At 42.2% G+C, this 21354-nt stretch overlaps 1 protein-coding gene across 3 annotated transcripts in view; it reads left to right on the top strand.

Moving 5' to 3' along the window:
- Window positions 1-21354, top strand: part of STIM2 (stromal interaction molecule 2) — a 138978-nt gene that overhangs the window by 86615 nt on the left and 31009 nt on the right. For all 3 annotated transcript variants that reach the window (XM_043514044.1, XM_043514045.1, XM_038399034.2), the window contains one exon: window positions 11455-11569. In XM_043514044.1, the coding sequence (XP_043369979.1) occupies window positions 11455-11569 (115 nt within the window). The remainder of the gene's footprint in view (window positions 1-11454; window positions 11570-21354) is intronic.

The following is a 21354-nucleotide window of genomic DNA, read 5'->3' as shown; positions in this document are numbered from 1 at the left end:
AGTGATGGGGAATCTTGACTTTGTGGCACAAGGAGGAAGAAGCTGTTTCCCAGAACCTAGGAGATCAGCAGTTTGCTGGTACTTTGAAGATCGGCTATCCAAGGTGCTGAGTGGTGACACAGAGGGGACAGAGTTCTCCTATTCTCTGCCTGCAGCTTGAGTTCTAAATGTTTGTTTTGTCAGTGAAATGGCAAGAATGCTTTTCAGCTTGTTTTTTTTTTCTTTTTTGTTTTGTTAGTGTGGTATGCCACAGGTTTGCAGTGCTGTTGAGGCCAAAGTAACTCAAAGCTCTAGCACTGGGAGATGCTTGAGGACTAGTATGTTTGGGAAGGGTGGGTTTTTAATTCTTTTATGTGGTGGTGAACAGCTGCTGAATCTGATTTTTTTTTCATGTATTATGTAAACTTTTACACCCACCCCCCCACCCCCCAAAAAAAGGACTAGATAATGGGGCAGATTTTCTGTGTGGATACAGATACAGAGGAATAGAAAAATCATTAGTAACTCTCCTCCTCAGAGTGCCTGGGCATTCATGCTGGAAGAGACATTCTGAAGCTGTTTCTGGCCTAACAGCTTCCTCAGGCCATCATTTCCAGATGTCTGTTTATAAGATGCCTTTCACCTTGGTATCCTTGCACTGAACTGATTGGAGCAGTGAGAGAGTCCACTCGCTGTTGCCTCCAGGCTATTTTCCTTGAGTGGGACTCTGCCATTTGGGGAGATCAAGAATTGTGGGGCTTTTGGAAAAAAGTGAAATCTGTGGAGTTGTGTGGGAGATTTAAAGCCATGAATGTAGGTGCAAATAACTATATAGCACAGGGGTGGGCAAACTTTTTTTGGTGCGAAATTGTGTATGGAGGTCCGGGTAGGGAAGGCTGTGCCTCTCCAAACAGCCTGGCCCCTGCCCCCTATCCACCCCCTCCCACTTCCTGCCCCCTGACTGTCCCCCCTCAGAACCCCAGACCCATCAAACCCCCTCCCCCACAACCTGCTCCTTGTCCCCGGACCGCCCCCTCCTGCCCCCGACTGTCCCCCCTCAGAACCCCAGACCCATCAAACCCCCTCCCCCACAACCCGCTCCTTGTCCCCTGACCGCCCCCTCCTGGGACCCCTAACCACCCCACAGGACCCCACCCCTTATCTAACCCCCCTGTCCCTCCCAGAACCTCTACCCTATCCAACTGCTCCTTGTTCCCTGTCCCCTGACCGCCCCCACCCCCGAACCTCCGCCCCATCCAACCGCCCTCTGCTCCCTGTCCCCTGACTGCCCCCCAGGATCCCTGCCCCATATCCAACATCCCAGCCCCCTTACCATGCCACTCAGAGCAGCATGTCTGGCAGCTGCGCCAGCCAGCCGGAGCCAGACACTCTACCACGCTGCCCTGCAGGAGCGCGTGTTATACCAATAAAATAAAAACCAGCAGGATCTTACTAAAGGGGAAAAGGCAAAATGCCACATTTACTGTGAATACAGAAAGAATCATAGTAAGCAGTTAGTTATGGCTATAACATTCCATTTGATTTCATATTTATTCACACATTCATTCTCACACACAGGTTCTGCAAGGTTGTTATCATAGTTACCAGCCTTAGAGTTGCTCATGCCAAGCCACTGGCCAGGTGGCTTGGACATGAGGAGGGAGCAGGGCCTTGTCAGATGCTCATCTGATGCTCTTGGAAGTTGGTTTGCAGAATCGGACCCCAAAGTTCTCACTTTCTAGAGTCCATTTTTATAGGGATTTCTTCCTATGCCAGTCTATGGGAATTGCTTCATCATGCTGTTGCTGAATCAGTCAGCAGATGGCACATTTCTGATGGCTCTGTGCTGCCAGATGTTATCTTATTCTTTCATTCTCCCATTCTTGAGGCTGTTGGGTGGATTCCAGTCTGCCCTCCGGGGGTCCTCTGGTTATTTCCACTTGGAAACTCCTCCACCCAGAGCGCTGCCCACGCAGCTGCTTGGGAGAACATCAGGGAAAGGCCAGGGGCTAGCCTTTCTGGTCTAGGAGCTTAGGGACCGGGCAGGATGGTCCCACGAGCCAGATGTGGCCCGCAAGCCATAGTTTGCCCACCTCTCATATAGCACCTTCCTTTCAAGAGAACTGCATACTTGTTCTATTGGGATCACTCATTAAGCACTGAAATGCTTTGTAAAGGAGAAGTGGGCGGGGGGAACTTCCTCAATTGAAATTACAGAGAGCATTTTAAATAGGCAATACGTTTACTCAGATGGACTTTGTTCAGTAAATCAAGGCTAACAGGTTAACATGGGTGAAAAAATTTAAAGCTACTAGAGAAGCAGATGTGGCTTTGACATGGGTATCTTCTCGTTATTCCTCTGTCATAGCACCTATAATCTGTTTCAGGGCATTGCTGAACCATTCCATGCATTTGCTGCTATATTCCTAAAGAAAACATAACCCATGAACTGGTGAAAGTTGCAGGCTAGCCTCCCAATCTAAATTGGAGAAAGCCATTGCACGTCAACCATAACTTTCTGTTTCCTTTCTCAGCTGATAGCTTCCACCTGCCTTCACTGTCATCTAAAGATGAGCCTGCCACCAGTTCCATATTTTTGGGCAAGGTATAATTCTCCTTATTGAACTCACTGTCTCAGTATCATCTCTAAAAATCTCATCTTCAATATTTGCCATCCCCTGGTTGTGTAATGCAACTTGCTTCCATAAGACCTTCACAAATTTCAGTGCTTCATGAAGTGTAGAGAGTTGTCTGGTTCTGTCACATGCAAAGTAGCCTGATAACATCTCTCTCCACCTCAAACATCTCCATTTGCTCTCTGTTCTTTCTAGTATTCAGTTCAAATTGTTCTCAAAATTGTTTAACTCTGTGACCTTTACTCCAGTTGACCTTGCATATGTCTCCTACCTTTACTCTCTTCTCTCTTCTTGGCTAGCAATGGCTGGTGGCTTTCTTCGTCTGCACGGTCAGGCCATTTTTAATTATTAGATCTCTTTCACCTGATCAATTTGCTGTATCATTTCAAATCATAGCTGAGAATGAATTATATACGTGTGTGTGTGTGTATTATTTCCCCTTGCACTTACCTTCTAGTTTTTATCATACTGCTGTTTTCTTTGTAGTTTAATTCTCCAGAGTGGCTTGGAATGCAAGTTTATATGAAAGATGCAATGCAAAATAAAGCTTCAATTTTATTATTAATAATTGACTTAGGAATAGACAGTTGCAGAGCAAGATTTCCGGTCCTGAGCTATTAACTTACAAGAAATAAATGAGGATATCCTGCTCTAGGTAGCGGGCACAGTGACTTTAAAAGATCGGTGCAATACTCCCACAGCTATTTCACTCCAAGTATTGAAAATTGGATAATACCAGGAACCATTTCAGGATTAAAGATTTTTTTAACTTAATTCATACTTGTCTATAAGGCTATAATACAGTATACAATAATCATGCTGTGATTAGTGACATTGATGTGCAATGCTGGTATATTCTTAGTAAATTGAACTGGCTGGGGAGACAAACTTCTGTATTTTTAAGTAACTACTTTTTATGGTGACCTTAGTTCTTGACACACATGCCTGTAAATTCACACTCTAATTTTTAAAAATATGTGCAAGAATATCCCTATAAACAATTTGTTTTAAAAATTCTGGCTGTTTAAAATCATGATCTTTATCTCCCTGCTTCTCACCCAGTGGCGTCTTAGTCAACCACACTTTAAAAATAGTTCTCAAAAACCCATCTGTCCTCCTTGTTGTTATGCCCCCCCCCCCCAAAAAAAAAAAGAAAACCCAGCAACACATGGCATCTTAATATGCCAGTGCCAGGCAGCTCTTTACTCCTCATACAACTGCCTTTGTCTACTTTAGATAACCTGTGTTTATATTTTGTGGGTGAAAACTGGAGTAGTACTAAACACACAAGGCAGAAGTAAACTACAAAACAATAGATGAAAACAAAGGTTGCTGCAGGCAAGGCAGGGAGAGTAAGTACTGATGTGAAGTCCTTTAACCCTAGGCAAAGAAATAAACAGCCCAAATGGAAAACTGAGGATTTATCCAAGCAACCGCACCCTTCACATTAAAGCCAATTTATTTTCTTGTGAAGAAGCAGGGCTTCACATGGCCACAAATTGGATCAATGATCAAGGAAATTGATGCTGTCTCTTCAGAAGGGGATCATGTCCTCTTGCCCAAGAGGGGGAGCCCAAGTAAGTGCCCCATCCTGAGAGACTGACATGTAAGAATGTAGGAGCATAAGAACAGCCATACTGGGTCAGACCAATGGTCCATTTAGGCCAATATCCCATCCTTTGACAGAGGCTGGTGCCAGATGTTTCAGAGGGAATGAACAGAACAAGGCAGTTATCAAGTGATCTATTCCCTGTTGTCCAGTCCCAGCTTCCGATAGTCAGAGGTTTAGGGACATCCAGAGCATGGTGCATCCCTGACCATTTTGATTAATAGCCATTGATGGACCTATCCTTTATGAACTTCGGTAATTCTTTTTTGAACCCAGTTATACTTTTGGGCTTCACAGCATCCCCAGCAACAAGTTCCATAGGTAGACTGTGAATTTTGTTAAAAAAAAAAAAAAAAAAAAAAAAAAAAACCACTTCCTTTCCTTTGTTTTTAAACCTGCTTCCTATTAATTTCATTGGGTGACTCCTAATTCTTGTATTATGTGAAGGGGTAAATAACACTTCCTTATTCACTTTCTCCACAAGATGCATGATTTTATAGACCTCTGTCACATCCCCCTCTTTTTTTAAACTGAAGTTCCCCGTCTTTTTAATTTCTTCTCATATGGAAGCTTTTTCATACCCCTAATTTTTTTTGCCCTTCTCTACACCTTTTCCAATTTTAAGATTTTTTTATTTTTTTTGAGATGGGGTGACTGTGGGCATACCATGGATTTACATAGTGGCATTGTAATATTTTCTTAGTGTATCTTGTTCCTAATGTTCTGTTAGCTTTTTACTACTGCATATTGAGCAGATCTCTTCAGAGAACTATTCTTCTGACTCCAAAATCTTTCTAGAGTTGTAACAGCCAATTTAGACTCCATTTTGTGTGTATAGTTGAGATTATTTTCCAGTGTGCATTATTTTGCTTTTATCAACGTTGAATTTTGTCTGACGTTTCGTTGTCCAATCACCCAGTTTAATGAAATCCATTTAATTCTTTACATCCAGCATTGGACTTAAGTATCTTGAGTAATTTAGTTGGGTGCAAACCTTGCCACCTCACTGTTCACCCCTTTTTTGAGATCATTTATGAATATGTTGAACAGCACAGGTCCCAGTACAAATCCTTGGGGGACCGTGCTTTTTACCTCTCTCCATTGAGAAAACTGACTATTTATTCTACACTTTGTTTCCGGTCTTTTAACCAGTTACTGATCCATGAGAGGACCTTCCTTTTTATCTCATGACTACTTATTTTGCTTAAGAGCCTTTGGTGAGGGACCTTGTCTGAAAGTTGGAATACATTATATCAACTAAAAGAAAAGGAGTACTTGTGGTACCTTAGAGACTAACAAATTTATTAGAGCATAAGCTTTCGTGAGCTACAGCTCACTTCATCGGATGCATCCGATGAAGTGAGCTGTAGCTCACGAAAGCTTATGCTCTAATAAATTTGTTAGTCTCTAAGGTGCCACAAGTACTCCTTTTCTTTTTGCGAATACAGACTAACACGGCTGCTACTCTGAAACCTGTCATTATATCAACTGGATCACTCTTATCCACGTGTATGTTGACCCCCCTCAAAGAGTTCTTATAGATTGGTGAGGCATGATTTCCCTTTACAAAAGCCACATTGACTCTTTCCCCAACATATCCTGTTCATTTATGTGTCTGATAATTCTGTTCCTTACTATAGTTTAACCAATTTCCTGGTATTGAAGTTAGGCTCACCAGCCTGTAATTGTCAGATCAACTCTGGAGCATTTTTAAAAAATTGGGGTCACATTAGCTATCTGCCAGTCATCTGGTCCAGAGGCTGATTTAAGCCATTGGTTACATGCCACAGTTCTGCAATTTCATATTTGAGTTCCTTCAGAACTCTCGGATGAATGTCATCTGGTCTTGGTGACTCATGACTGTTTAATTTATCAATTTGTTCCAAAATGTTCTCTATTGACACCTCAGTCTGGGACATTTTCTCAGATTTATCACCTAAAAACAAAGGCTCAGGTGTGGGAATCTCCCTCATGTCCTGTGCACTAAAGACCAATGCAAAGAATTCATTTAGCTTCTCTGCAATGACTTTGTCTTCCTTGAGTGGTCTTTTAGCACCTTGATCATCCACTGCCCCTGTTGATGATTTGGCAGGCTATCTGCTTCTGATGTACTTAAAAATTTTTTTTTTTCCTGTTCAGTTTCACCCTTGGCCTGCCAGAGTTTATGCTCCTTCCTATTTTTCTCTGTAGGAGTTGACTTCCACTTTTTAAAGGATGTGATGTCTTTTGGTTTCATTTACTTTGGTTAGCCCTAGTGGCATATTTTTGATCCTCTTACTGTTGAATTTTGGGTATATTTGTAACTTGAGTCTCTATTATGGTAGTGTTTAAAAGTTTCCCTGCAGCTTTCAGGCATTTCACGCTTGTGACTGTTCTTTTTAAATTTCTGTTTACCTACCTTCCTCATTTTTTGTGTAGTTCCCTTTTTGAAGTTAAATGCTACTGTGATGGGTTTCTTTGGTATTTTCGCCCTTGCAAGTATGTTAAATTTAATTACATTATGGTGGTGGTTGCCAAGCAGTTCGGCTATGTTCAATTCTTAGACCAGATCCTGTGCTCCACTGAGGACTAAATCAAGAACCCACATTGTGGGTTCCAGGACTAGGTGATCCAGGTGTGTCATTCATGGTGTGTAGAAATTTTATCTTTGCATCACATCCTGAGGTACCCACGTACCTAGTTGAAATTCCCCCACTGTTGTTGTGGGGTTTTTTTGCTTTTATAAGTTCTAATTTCCTGAGCATTTCACAGTGATTTCAATATTCTAGTCAGATGGGTGATAGAATATTCTGACTGCTATACTCTTATTGAAGCATGACATTTATATACATAGAGATTCTATGGTATAGTTTGAGGCGTTTAAGATTTTTACTATATTTGATGGTATGCTTTCTTTCACATACAGTGGCAGTGCTCCACCCGCAAGACCTACGGTCATTCCTACTTATTTTGTATCCTGATATTCCTGTGTCCCATAGATTATCATCATTCCACTAAGTTTCTGTGATTCCTGTTATATCAATAGCCTCGTTTAATACCAGGCACTAAAGTTGATTGATCTTAGACTTCTAGCATTTGTATGCAAGCACTTAGCTAAATATTGATAAATTGTCTATCTGCCTTCATGTGATGTTATTGAATGAGACTTCTTTTTTTTTCCATTTGTCTATTTCTTTTCAGTTCCTACCTGTATTTTATCAACTTCTATCCCCTCCTCTTTACTAGGATATACAGTATCCTCTTTAATAAATCCTCCTCTAACAGATGTCCCTGTCGAAACCATGCGCACCTTTGCATCTGTCAGCTTTCCTCCAGTCCTCAGTTTATTCAGCCTTTCTTCAACCTTTTAAATTTTATAGTTCAACAATCTGATTCAGTTGGTTTAGCTGGAGCCCATCTTTCCTGTGGGCTCCTCCTTTCCGAAAACATCCCCCAGTTCCTAATGAACTTAAATCTTTCCTCCAAACACCACTCTCTCATCTATATTAAAGCGTAGGGAAGGGAAAAGTCACCATGATGTGCGGCAAATGAGGAACTATAATAGGAGTGAAAGGATTCTTTCAGGAAACAGTAACCATATGGCCAGAAGTAAAGATTGTAGGGACCGAAGAGGCACATTCTCTCACAGGCCACATAGTGGACCAAAGGATACAGAACAGCTCTGATCAGAGTGAGGGGGACAGCTAAGACTTAAGACAAAGTTCAGCAGGGCTTTCATCATTCTGGTCTGTAAGATCATCCCCAAGGGTGGAAGAGCCTGAGATGTTTGCTTGTTCCTACAATGAGCTATGGCAATTGACCTCAACCCCAGAGGAAAACCTTTCCCTGCATGCAACCTCAGTTATGTCTTTGACTCCATTTCTCTTTGTAGGATGTCAGAGCAGGAATTTACACAGGGAAATTGCTTTCTGGCAATTACTCTTGTCATAGACCTCCTTTTCTCCCACTTTCCATTTTATCTTCTTGCAAAGAGCTGCTGCCTTGTGTTTGTATCTTTCTCCTGATTTCTTTTCTCCCTCCAGAAGTGTTGGTCTCAGGGTAAAAGTGGGCGGACTGGGCCCTTTTACAAAGGGCTTAAATGACAGATTCTTTCTCCTTGGCCAGATTAAAGGAATTGGAGACGCCAGGCACACCCTCCCTTGGGCACCTCATTGCACCACAGCCCTGTGGCCCTGCGCTATGTTCTTTCCCTCTTATCCCCTGCTTGGGGTATTAGTGGTAGGGTGCCACTCATGAAGGACTGGTCTTATCATGAAGAAGGAAGGACTCTGCCTGCACCCAGCTGAGCAGAGGACATACCGCACAAGAGGACTGTGCGGAGTACTTACCACCTCAATATAACTTTGAGGTGTCAGTAGTGAGGTCCCCCCGAGTTGTGAGGTGTCCCCCCCCGGGGTGGTGATGGCAAGAACCTGCATACACAGGAACCCCTGTTTCAAGGAAGTGGGGCTGGCTACCAAGTGTTCTTCTCTTCCCCCCACCTCTCCGTGAAATTAATGGCTGCTCCAACTCTCATTTCAACCTGATGAACACACTCTCTGACTCCCATGTTTTGCCATCTTACTCTTTCTTCCCTCATTCCATCTTGGCCTTTCATTCTTCCCTCCATCCATTCCATACCTCACACTTCCTGCCACCTTCACCCCACCCCTCACTGTTCACCTCCTTCCATTTTCACTCCCTTTCACGCATAGGCTTGTTAAACTTGAGCTCTGTCGTCATTCCACACACAGAAAAAGAGGTGGTGCAAGAGAGGGGGAAAAAAAGGCAGCTCAGAGTCATCCAGTCTCCCCACCAGCCCTGAAGTAGCAGCAATGGTGCCTGGCCCCCTACTCTGGAACCAGCCAAAGAGCTTGGCGCATCAGTGATGGCCTCAGCTAACCCTGGCCAGTCATGAGCTATTATAAGCTAATCCTCTTCCCCTCTCCCACCGCCTAGCTGGTGGGAGGAACTGCAGTGGATGTAGCTCATTTTCTTCTCTAGAGCACCCAGAGTGCACTGGAGCCAGCAGGGGTTTTCACTAGGACATTGCTGCCAGCCTTGCTGAATTAATTTAGGGAAGCCTACACTGGCACTTTACTGCGCTGCAACTTTCTTGCTCAGGGGTTTGAAAAAACACACCCCTGAGCGCTGCAAGTTTCAGTGCTGTGAAGTGCCAGTGTAGACAGTGCACCAGCGTTAGGAAGTATTCCCCTCATGGAGGTGGGTTTTTTATAGCTCTGAGAGAGCTCTCTCCCAGTGCTGGCGCTGCGACTACACACCACTTTAACGTTGCTAGTGAAGACATGCCCTAAGATAGAATATATGTTAACAACCCAGTCAGTGTCCAGCATTAAACTGTATTACAGTCCAGGGTTTGTTATACAGAGATGTCAGCCTGCTTGGTACGATGGCACAAACACCACTAAAAATCCTTTAAACCTTTTATTAAAGATAAAGGAGAAGGAGGAACAGTATGTCAAGTATAAAGTATGGCTTTCATTTTAATAGCATTTCTTGTTCCTTTTCCCTTTAGCTGGAGAGAGTTTTCAGAAGGAGAATCCCCATTGTTTGACAGTCTTAGATGGTATCAAAGATGTTAATAGCTCCTCTTTTGTGAAAAGAGAAGTTATTTGAGAAGGGCTGGAGCTGTTGTTATATCTGCTGCTGTTAAAGTCCAATCCCATTTCATCTCAGCTGCTGATTGGGATTCAGCTAGATCTGGTAGAGCAGAGATAGTCAATAGGCGGACCACAGGCCAAAGTCGGACTGCCATATGCTTTTGAACGGACCTTGAAATCTTTTAATTTACTTATTTTTTAAAAAAATTATTTTCTCTGGTTTCTGGTCCTTGACTGTACCTTGACCAAGAACTTTGGACGTTGACAAAACATAATAGACTACCCTTCTGGTAGGGATCCTGATGTCATCTGTATACCTCTCTGTGGCCCAGCCTGGTCAGGGCATCTTTCAGGATCACAGGGAATGAAGGTCCAGGCTCCCAGGAAATGGTGGTGGTAACAGCCATGATGATGAAGCTTGCTTCAGTAACCTCTGTCTGTTCTTCCCCTTATTCTTCCCACAGAGTCTTTCAATAAGGACCCATAAAGGGAAAAATGGTTGGAATAGCCCATCCCCACATTATTTTGTGCACCAATTAGGCCTAATATCCAACACAGCAATTTTGGCTCATTAATTTCAGATTCCACATCTTTTTACCAAGCATGATTTTAACATAGTTCTTGAATCATATTAACTTGGCTCTTTTTGTTTTGACTAATTTAGTTTTTCTGTCTCCCTTTCATACATATTTCCTCCAGCATTTATTATAGATTATTGTAATATTTTATGAAATTTCATATACTTTTTACAATTGAGCCTACAATTAGGGTAAACTGGTAGGCCAAATTATCACTGCAGCCCTCATCTCAATTTTTCTTGCTTGTACATGTCTGGTAAAAGGTTTTAGTACCTATTTACTAGTGATTTTGAAGTATTAAACTAAATGACTGTGGTATACATAAATGAGCAAAATACACTGATACACAAGATCCCACTTTTTAACAAATTTTATGTGCTTATTAACATTCACGTTAGGATTTTGCCAAAGGCTTTCCGTACATTATTGCAAATTGTAGGTTTACTATGTACTGTTTCTGTGCGTGGAATATAACCATTCTCTTGATCATGCATCACAAAAAAAAAAATAAACAAACCCAGGGCTGAAGCTGAATTGTGTGTTAACAACTGAGGCAGGACATGATCTTTTGCTGTCTAGTCAAAAGTCTTTGAGGGGTGGGAGAAAACTAACTATTAGTTTCATTTAACTGGTATAGCGGGATTCAAGATGGACAAATAATTGCTGATTTATAAAGAACTGGCACACTTTCAAACCCTATCATGTGGGCTTGCCTTTAGACAGGTGAATGTCCATAGAACATAAGAGCATGAGATAGGATGTTTGTGGTGACTAGCTATTAATCTTTGGAGTACATTAACCACACTGTTAAATTTGACTAATAGCCTCACAAGTGCAACATTGTTTTCCCAGGGTTTATTACATTCCAGTTCAAAAGTTATAAGAATGTTGAATTAATTATGTAGGTTGACTACTTCAGAGGCTTAACTAAATTGTGCCATTTGTACAGGGCAGATGCAAAAAACATCTCTACTGATCTACTTTCAGTTTCCTGTTAAGAACTGGGCTTGTTTACTGTTAGAATTTAACCAAACTTTCTTTCTCTTCCTCAGTTTATCAGAGAAGACATGAAATATAAAGATGCTTCCAATAAACACAGCCATCTGCACAGAGAAGACAAACATATCACCATTGAGGATCTGTGGAAACGCTGGAAAACCTCTGAAGGTAGGAGTCAGAAATACATTGTTTCCAGATCCATGTCTTGGTTTTTCAGGTAGCCCAGTACTAAATCCAGGCTTTCTTGAAGTAAAGGTGATCTTGAGATAAATGAGATGCAGCTATTGGCATAAAATTACATATATTTAGGGCCCTACCAAATTCATGATCTATTTTGGTCAATTTCACAATCATGGGATTTAAAAAAATCAGATATTTCATGATTTCAGCTTTTAAATCTGAACTTTCACAGTATAGGAGTGTTGACCCAAAAAGGAATCATGGGCAGGTCACAAGGTTATTGTAGGGGGGCATTGCGGTACTGCTACCTTTACTTCTTCACTGCTGCTGGCAGTGGCTCTGCCTTCAGAGCTGGGCAGTTGCAGGGTGGTGACTGCTGGCCAGGAGCCCAGAAGTAAGGGGAGCAAGGTATGGTATTGCCACCCTTACTGGAAAAGAGATGGGTTGAAAATTTCAGTCAACTATGGAACAGACCGTCCTCAATTGAAACAAGTACTATTGATCAGATACTTCGAAAGCTTATTTAGTACCACTTTGACTCATCACCCTTACTTGAAGAAATAGAAAAGGCAATCAGTTTGATGAGCTCAGGAAGACCTTGGGCAGAGATGGAATACCGGCAGAAATATATAAATCTGTGGGTCCAAAAGTGGTTTCAACACTCCAGATCCTTACTGACATCTGGGACAGTGAAGAAATGCCACAAGACTTGAAAGTTGCCATAATTATTCCTTTATTTGAAAATAAAGGTAGCAAAATGATCTGCGATAACTACCTTTGGGGATCTCTCCTATCTGTCGCTGAAAAAATCTTTGCTAGTGTCCTCTTGAACCAACTGATTTCATCTGTATCAGAAGCCAATCTACCTGAGACTAAGTGCAGATTCAGACCAGGTCATAGCACCATAGACATGATTTTCAGTATCAGGCAAATACAAGAAAAATTTGTCGAACAAAACATGACTCTGTTCAGTGTTTTCATCAATCTGACAAAAGCATTTGATACTGTCAGTAGAGAACGATTATGGATGATCCTCAGCCAGCTTGGTTGCCCACCAAAACTGGTAAAGCTCATTCATTTATTTCATGAGGGGATGCAAGATCAGGTACTTTTTTAATGGAGATCTCACTGACTTCTTTCCCATTTCAAATGGAGTCAAACAAGGCTGTGTCCTTGCCCCTTGTACTGTTCAACCTCTTCTTCACCCAAGTTCTCAACCATGCTACAGATGGGCTCAACAGAGGCATATACGTCGGATACAGACATGACGGCTCAGTCTTCAATCTTGCAAGGCTTAAACCAAAAACAAAAGTAACAGAACTACTGCTAAGAGAAGCACTCTTTGTGGATGATTGTGCCCTCATAGCATGCACACAAGGAGATCTCCAGTGCATCGTAGATCACTTCGCTGAAACATCAAAATAGTTTGGCCTCACAATCAGCCTGGAGAAGACTGTGGCGTTGCACCAGTTATCTTCACTGCTCTGTGCCATATCCCTTACCTAGCACATCCATTAGTGGAAACCAACTAAAGAAAATTTACAGTTTTACCTATGTTGGCAGCAACATCTCCCATGATGAGTCCCTTGACAAAAACAAACAGGATACAGAAAGCTTCTCAGTCATCAGGAAAGTTTTGTGCAACAAAGTCCTGAAATCCCATAACATAACCCTCTCAACAAAAATAAAACTTTATAATTCTTTTGTGCTCACATCTCTCCTCTACTGTTGTCAGACTTGGACACCATACAAATGGCATATCAAACAGCTAGAGGCCTTCCATATGCGGTCTCTGCGTGCCATTATGGGGATCTGCTGGCAAGACAAAATTACCAACGTGGAGGTTCTTCAATAATCAAATGCCGTAAGCATCAAGGCCATGCTGATAAAAGCCCAACTACACGGGGTTGGACCCATCATTGGGATGCCTGAATATCGACTCCCCAGAAAAAATTTTAAATGGAGAATTGGCACAAAGACACCGGAATCAAGGCTGCCCCAGAAAGTGCTACAAGAACAGCACACACTTCGGTGCAATAAAACCAGATGATCTTGAGAAGGCTGCGTTAAATAGATTGGCATGGCGACATACAACACTCAGCTTTTCAAGCCTTTGAAGAGGACAGAAATAATCTATTGGTAGCTGCAAGGAAAAAGCTTCCTACTACTGCTGTAGCTACCAAGATGCTCACCAATGACTTTGTCTGCCCAATCTGCTCAGGAGCATGCCCGTCATTCTTTGGACTTCAGAGTCATTCCAGAATCCACAAAAGGGGAGAGCATGAAAACGTCGTCATTGAACCGACGAACTGCGTGCGCGTACACGCGCTGTCATAAATATAAAGGGAAGGGTAACCTCCTTTTCTGTATACAGTGCTATAAAATCTCTCCTGGCCAGAGGCAAAATCCTTTCACCTGTAAAAGAGTTAAGAAGCTAAGGTAACCCCGCTGGCACCTGACCCAAAATGGTCCATGAAGGGACTAGATTCTTTCAAATCTGGAGGGGGGAACAAAAGGTTTGGTCTGTCTGTGTGATTCTTTTGCCGGGAACAGATCAGGAATGCAGCTTCACAACTCCTGTTAAGTTGGTAAGTAATCTAGCTAGAAATGCGTTAGATTTCCTTTGTTTAATGGGTGGTAAAATAAGCTGTGCTGGATGGAATGTATATTCCTGTTTTTGTCTTTTTGTAACTTAAGGTTTTGCCTAGAGGGATTCTCTGTTTTGAATCTGATTACCCTGTAAGGTATTTACCATCCTGATTTTTCAGAGGTGATTCTTTTACCTTTTCTTTAATTAAAATTATTCTTTTAAGAACCTGATTGATTTTTTCATTGTTTTTAAGATCCAAGGATTTGGGTCTGTGTTCACCTGTACAAATTGGTGAGGATTCTTATCAAGCCCTCCCCAGGAAAGGGGGTGTAGGGCTTGGGGGGGGATATTTTGGGGGAAGACGTCTCCAAGTGGGCTCTTTCCCTGTTCTTTGTTTAAACGCTTGGTGGTGGCAGCATAGGGTTCAAGGACAAGGCAAAGTTTGTACCTTGGGGAAGTTTTTAACCTAAGCTAGTAAGAATAAGCTTGGGGGTCTTTCATGCAGGTCCCCACATCTGTACCCTAGAGATCAGAGTGGGGAAGGAACCTTGACGCATGCACGCACTTCTGTACTGCTGGCTGCAGAGCTGGGCCTTCAGTCAGCAGCTGCCACTCTCTGGCTGCCCATCCCTGAAGGCAGCAGTGCAGCACTAAGGCTGGATTCCTGCATACCATGTCACCCTGCTGCTGTTTCTATCATTTTATCCAGTATTTGTGCATTATTCCCCAGAAAAGATTCTAGGTTCTAACGCTATCTGGGTAGCATTGTATGCTTTCAGTTTTTCTTGAAATATAAAATATCCCAATTTTTATCCTTGTTCTCAAACACCAGACACGATTCATATGGACCTGCATAATACCCCTCTACATTTTTATAGGGTTTCCCAGTAGGGTGGTGTCTGAGTACCTCCCACTGAAGTAAACTCAACTTGTCTTTCAACCCTTGCAGCATGAACAAGTTTACAGATATTAGTGGAAGTTTAAATAAAAAAAAAAAAATAAGATGCTACTTTGTTCAGAGGGCTATTAGTGGGACACTAAATGGAAGAGAGGTTTGTTTCTCTTGTTTTGGTAGGGCATAAATGTGTACATTTTTTTAAAATATACATGTTGCTGTGTATTTACGTTGGAGAAGACAAGGTCAAAGAAATGCACTTCGCATTTGGAGCAGAAGGTGAAGAGGTTTGTGATAGTCCTTAGTTTCCAGGAGACTTCATTTCACAGTCTCAAACTGGCCCCCAAGAAGTTTCTCTGTCCTGCACAGATGAGATTTACCATTATTGTAGAGAATTCCCTAGTGGCAGAGGAACAAAGTTGTCGGCTATGGTCTTCATCCCAGAGCTTTAGGTATCCAGACAAGGGATAGCCTTGAAGTTAAAGACTGAGACCTTGAACTTGATTAAATATCCTATGGGAAGCCAGTGTAGAAAGAGGAGGACAGGTATGATGTGTTCGCGGTAGCCCACATCGCTGAGGAGATGCACTTGAATATTCTGTATTACTTGGAATTTCCTAAGTGCAGAAGATTTCATACGCAGGTTTATTGTCACTTCCCTGCCATACAACAACAATGCAAAGGTGTGAATAACCAAGGCCAATAACCTTTGCAAAGGTGTCTGGAGTCTGCAAGCCAACCACAGATGATGGGAAGTGTTACTTGCGGATATTGCTATGTGGGTGCTTCGTGTCAACAAGGAATCGGACTACTCCTGAACCACTGACCAGATTGATCAGGCATGGGTGTGTACCTTCAACCAAAGGAGATCGTACAATGATGGCAAATTTCTCAAAATGCTTTCCTTTGCCCAATATCATTCTCTCTCTTATTCTGGTTTAGTTTCAGCCAGCTGCTGTTCATCCATGAAGTGGTCTCTTGGAGGCATTGGGCTATCTTAGTAGTAGTGGTGTGGTTGATGTGGTGAAGGATAAGCAGAGTTGTGTCTCATCTACATATGCTGGCACTTGAATTCATGTCTAATTAGTTCCCCTAGTGGTTGCATGTAGATGTTGAATAGTGAAAAAATGTATCCTTGTGGGACTCTACAAGTGAGGGGGCTTGAGTTAGAGGTGCAGTTTCCCATCCTTGGGAATTGGACGTGTCCCTCCAGGAGGGCTCATACCATTTTAGCACATTACAGTGAACTTTTGCCATTTCTCTCAGGTGAAAGCTGCAAGAATTCCAGGGGGATGAGAATGAATGTCTGCCCTCTATCCATTGGCAGGAGGAGATCATCCATCAGTGCTACTAAAGTGGTTTCAATTCCATATCCTGGTCTGAATCAAGATTATTCCAGGTCTAGAACATTAGCTTCAATTAGATGAGCTTGTAATTGGCCTTTTGCTGGCTTCTCTATGAACTTGCTCCGGAATTTGAATTTGACATTGGCCAGTAGTACGCTCGAGCTGATTTATCTGTTTAGTTCTGAATGCATCAAGGGTGGTGGTCATTCTTCTTTTTTCTGGCCATGGGATCCAGTCTTGATGCAATTGCTGTGTGAATAAGTCTCTCCCTCTTTTGTCAGCTTTTTTTTCCTAGCTGAATCAAGCTGCTGTTGTGTGAGGTCGTTGTCATAGAAGAAGAGATCTCTTAAGTAGCTAGCTCCAGTACCAACCTGGTCTCTGAAAATCAGTACAGCAGCCTTGAACTAGACCCTGTTTAATGGGGAGCCAAGTGCAGTGAGTAATGAATCAGGGTGTTATGTTCCTGGTAATCTGTGCTGGTGAGCCGGCAACCTGCTGCATTCTGTAACCGTTGTAGTTCCCTCAGGGCATTGGGCTTCATTCCTAATTATAAGGAATTGCAGCAGTTCTAATCTACCCTCATTTAGATTTCTTCTCTCCTTTCTTGATACACAAAGATTACTTTAAGTCTGACAGTACAGTAGTGGAGCTTTTTATTAAGAGGATAAATAGGAGGGCTGGTTATATGTCATCCTTTGCGATAGGCTGCCTTGCTTTGGACTGGCATTGCACAGCAAATGTTCTTGCAGCAACTGGGAATAAATGACATACCAGCGAGAGATGCTATGGTTGCATTTCACATTCTTGATTGTTGGCAGTCTTGAGTTTTAAATATCCAGATAGTGGAAATGCACACAAGCCAAACATTGCTAAGGATGCATTACATGACACTGAATTCCATTCCAGACAGGACTAATACAATATTTCAAACCCCGTTCTTGGGAAGAGGAAACTTAACTCTCTTTTGTAATATTAAGCCACTGAATTTCTGAAATATCAGGGTCACTTCAAGTAAATTGTTACTCAGTTCAGCTCCCTTTTGTGTCATTTTCTTTGCTCTTGGTCAGAGCCATCCCTCAGGTATGGCAAATCGGGGAGACCAGCCTGGGTTCTGCATTTTGGTGGGTCCTGTGCTTCATGAGGAGGTGGGAGGGGAGGTAATGGGCAGGTGAGGAGGAGCCCCCCACCAATCACCCCCTCCCTCCAGTACCTCCTTGGCACCTATGTCCCGCAGCCCCCTAGGGACGGTCCTGCTCTTGGTATTAGAATATCTACTAGTAACAGCAATGTGTCCTGTACTGGTGCTCTCGATGGCAGTGCTTGCTAAATGAAAATGTGTTCTGTAAATTCTACTGAAAGTCCTAGGTGATGTACATGGCGTATATCAGATACAGTTCATGTTTCTCTGGTATTCTGCCCAGAGTTTTGGGGGGACATGGGTGGACAGATTTTTAAGGCTTCACGTGGTTCTGGTGTCTCCTTTTGCTACATACTGACACCATCTGGTTTAGAGTCTTGCCCCAGAAAGACGGGGGGGAGAGGGTAAACTCCATGAACCCCAAATAAATAGCTAATGTGACCATAAGCGAGACTTCTTCTAGGCTATATGAGATTTATCTATAGTAGATAGACTATATAGGAGAACAGTGTGCAATATGATAAAACCGAATTATTTCCTTATACTTAGAATAGGGAACAATTAAATAACTTTAGTTTCTGTGGTGTGGTAACTGTCTGTAAATGCTGACGTTATAACAACAGCTACTGTAGTTGTATAGCAGGTGATGCAGACTGAGGTGAATTTCAGCCAGCATTCACTGTTTGGTTTTCAGTACAGAACTGGATAAGCCCTGTATGTGTTACTTCTTTTACCCTCTCATGCTCCAATGTACTTGGCCCTCTGTGCTGGGTGAAAACTGTAATTTACAGGAAGAGTTTAGAGTGCAGTATGAGGTGCAAGAATGAGCTTGTGTACTGAGCAGAATGTTGACTTGTGTTTCAGCGATGGCATCATTAGGGCAGTAAACTTTTTCTCTTATTAATAAATGTTCTCTATCCAAGTATGTTCAGTTATATGAACCTCTTCTTGTGTGTGCCACACTCCATATGTCGTCTTGGGAGGCATAGCTTGAGGCTCTTCAAGGAAAGAGGTGTTACTCCAACTGGAAAATCTGTTCTTTACAGCCTGAGTTTGGAATTTTACTGAAGCAGGATTAGTTGTCATGAGTGTCAAACAGGTAATCCCTGCAAAGTCTCCAACAGATTCCATAGAAAATTAATTTTGTGGTAAATAGAGCCCTCAGGGTTTTACTGATTAATAAGCTCCTGTTGTGCAACTTACTTTGTGACTTGCCTTAAGTTGCTTGGCATAATGAATAACTCTATAACCTGATTTGGTTTTTGTTGCAGTTTCTGTTTTGTGTCAGACATGCTTCAGAATTCTAAAGGTTGTGAAAGGAATTAGACTTTATCCAGGTCATCCAAGGAATGTAAACTCCATGAACCCCTAATAAATAGCTAATGTGACTATAAGACAGACTTCTTCTAGATTGTACAAGGTTTATCTATAGTAGATAGACTATATAGGAAATGAACTATGGTTTTTTCTCTTTACCAAAGGACTGTGGCTTTGCCTTCAAAGTTACCCAATGAAGTGGTCAAAATTTCCAGTTTCTAGGGTTTTACTCACGAAATAAGAAAATTCTTTCTAAGGCTAAAGAAATTATGATTGAGAGAGAGGCCTGCTAACACATTTTAAAAGGTTTAAAACCTGTCTACACTAAGTGCTAACATACTTCTAAACACCACTTAAAATATAATACCTAGCATATTTTTAAAATAAAAAAATGAATCTTTTCCCTCATCTAGACAAGACATAGGAGTGCCTGGAGGCTTGAGAAGCTAGCAGCTCTTTCTTGTAAGTCTTTCTCCTTCATCCTAAATGAGGACAAGGCCTATTTCCCACTCTGTGAAAAGCAAGAAAAAAGTAATCCCAGCCAGCATGCTTGACTTTTTTTTTTAATTCATGATAACCTCAGTTTTCTGTTTCTTCACCATATTCATTCTTTTCCCTTTTCTAAAAGTTGAGTTGTCTGACGGAATGTCAAGGTATGCTGACTAAATGTCGTCTTCCCCCTTCTCTTATTTCATATGTTCCATGCAGTGTTTTTGTTTTTTTACCTTTTCTGCCCAAGTTTTTTTGTTCCTAGTTTTCTATTTGGAAATTGGTCTTAACTTTGAAACTCAAATGTGAAAAAATTATGTAAATCAGCTTAATTTTGAAAACTTCTGTCCATTAGAAGACGAGACTGCCAGATGAATAACCTGACTCTTTAAACTTCCCTCTGTTTAAATTGTTCAAATGTAGCATCTTTATTGCTGCACCCTCTCCAGGTAGCATTTTCACTATATGGTGACCAATGCTGCATGCTGTGTTTCATAGATCGTTCTTTGGTTCTTCACTTCGGTAGCAAGGTAATTTCTCCCTTCTCTGTAAACTGGTTTTCTCTTGATCATGTTCTCCAGTCTGGACTGACTTGTTGTTTCCTGCTTGTTATGATAAGTAGGCTAACAGCTGTTGAAGCTTTTCCTTCCTAGTAAGAGGAGCTGCTTTAGATTTCAGTAGGGAATACTAGGGAGTTTTTCCCTTAGCTAACTTAAAATTATTTATGAACTGAAACAAGAGAACTTACACAACATGTCAGTGATGTCCCCAAAAGTTTTAAAAACCACAGGAGATTTAGGCTTTCAGATTGTTTTATATGAACAACAATAATTTATAGAAAGAAAAGGAGGACTTGTGGCAAAGTCTCTAAGGTGCCACAAGTTCTCCTTTTCTTTTTGCGGATACAGACTAACACGGCTGCTACTCTGAAACCAATAATTTATAGATAGGGACTACAATTTATAGGTATTGTATGTACTTTCTCTGCTCACCAGGTCCTCCGATTTGGATGTATAGATTATATGTAGCAACACTCAAGGCTGTGGAGTTGGAAGATTTGAATGAGTGGATTTCTGTGCCTAGAACCTTGCATTTAAAGCTACATCTGCCAAGCCAGATAGTCTAATCTGTGTTGCATAGAGAATGTGTGTAGTGACCTTTGTATGGCAGTCCCTGCGGATCTCTGTTGAAGTGCTGACACTTGAAGACCCAGATATGGTTAGGGCCCTTTCAGAGTGGGGTTGGAACTAATGTAGGCAAACTAACTTCATAGAATGCATTCTGAGACCCACTAAGGTGATGAAAAGCTCTAGAAGTCTTTTCTCACTTTAGAGTCTTTCCTAACAGGCAAAGAGATCTTGGAGTTCCTGATTTAATGACAAGGGGGCTAAAGTCAGGGATTTTTTTCAGTAAAGCATCACTCAGCAGAAATTGCTTTCCTCCCCTTGGATCAACAAGATTTTTGTCTGATCTGCAGGCCTAAGTCAATTTCTAAGTGGAATTTATTACTGAGATAATTTTGAAGTGAGAAGAATTCATACTATATTGATTTATTTGTAAGATTTGTTGTTATTAATGTACTTGTCCACAGAGCAGTGGGGTTCTATAGCACCACGAGATTCACCCGGCGGTGCCTCCTGCTGGTCTTCCAGGGAATTAGCTCGCTAGCCTCCAGAGCGCCCTCTGTCAGCCGGTGTCTCACCTGTCGCTGGACCCCGTGTCCCTTTTGGACCCTGGTGCCCCTTTCCCTTGGGTCCTGCCCCCTGGCAGTACCGCCACAGTCTCTGGGTCTCCCCTCCCCAGGGAACCCCCAACCTCACCTCACCTCAGTATATGGCTACTGCCAGTCACCACCTAATGCCCGTTCACTGGAGCGGACTGCAGTGTACAAGCCACTCATCACAGGCAAGGGAGGTTTGGACCCACTGCCTTGACCTACTCTTGGGCTGTCCTGTTGCAACCCCAGTACCCTGTCTTAGGCTGTCTGCCAGGCCTGCA

Source organism: Dermochelys coriacea, chromosome 4, assembly GCF_009764565.3.
Source record: "Dermochelys coriacea isolate rDerCor1 chromosome 4, rDerCor1.pri.v4, whole genome shotgun sequence".
In the NCBI taxonomy this organism is placed as follows: Eukaryota; Metazoa; Chordata; order Testudines; family Dermochelyidae; genus Dermochelys; species Dermochelys coriacea.
Note: the sequence above shows the minus strand (reverse complement) of the source record. Positions and strands in the feature narration are given on the sequence as shown.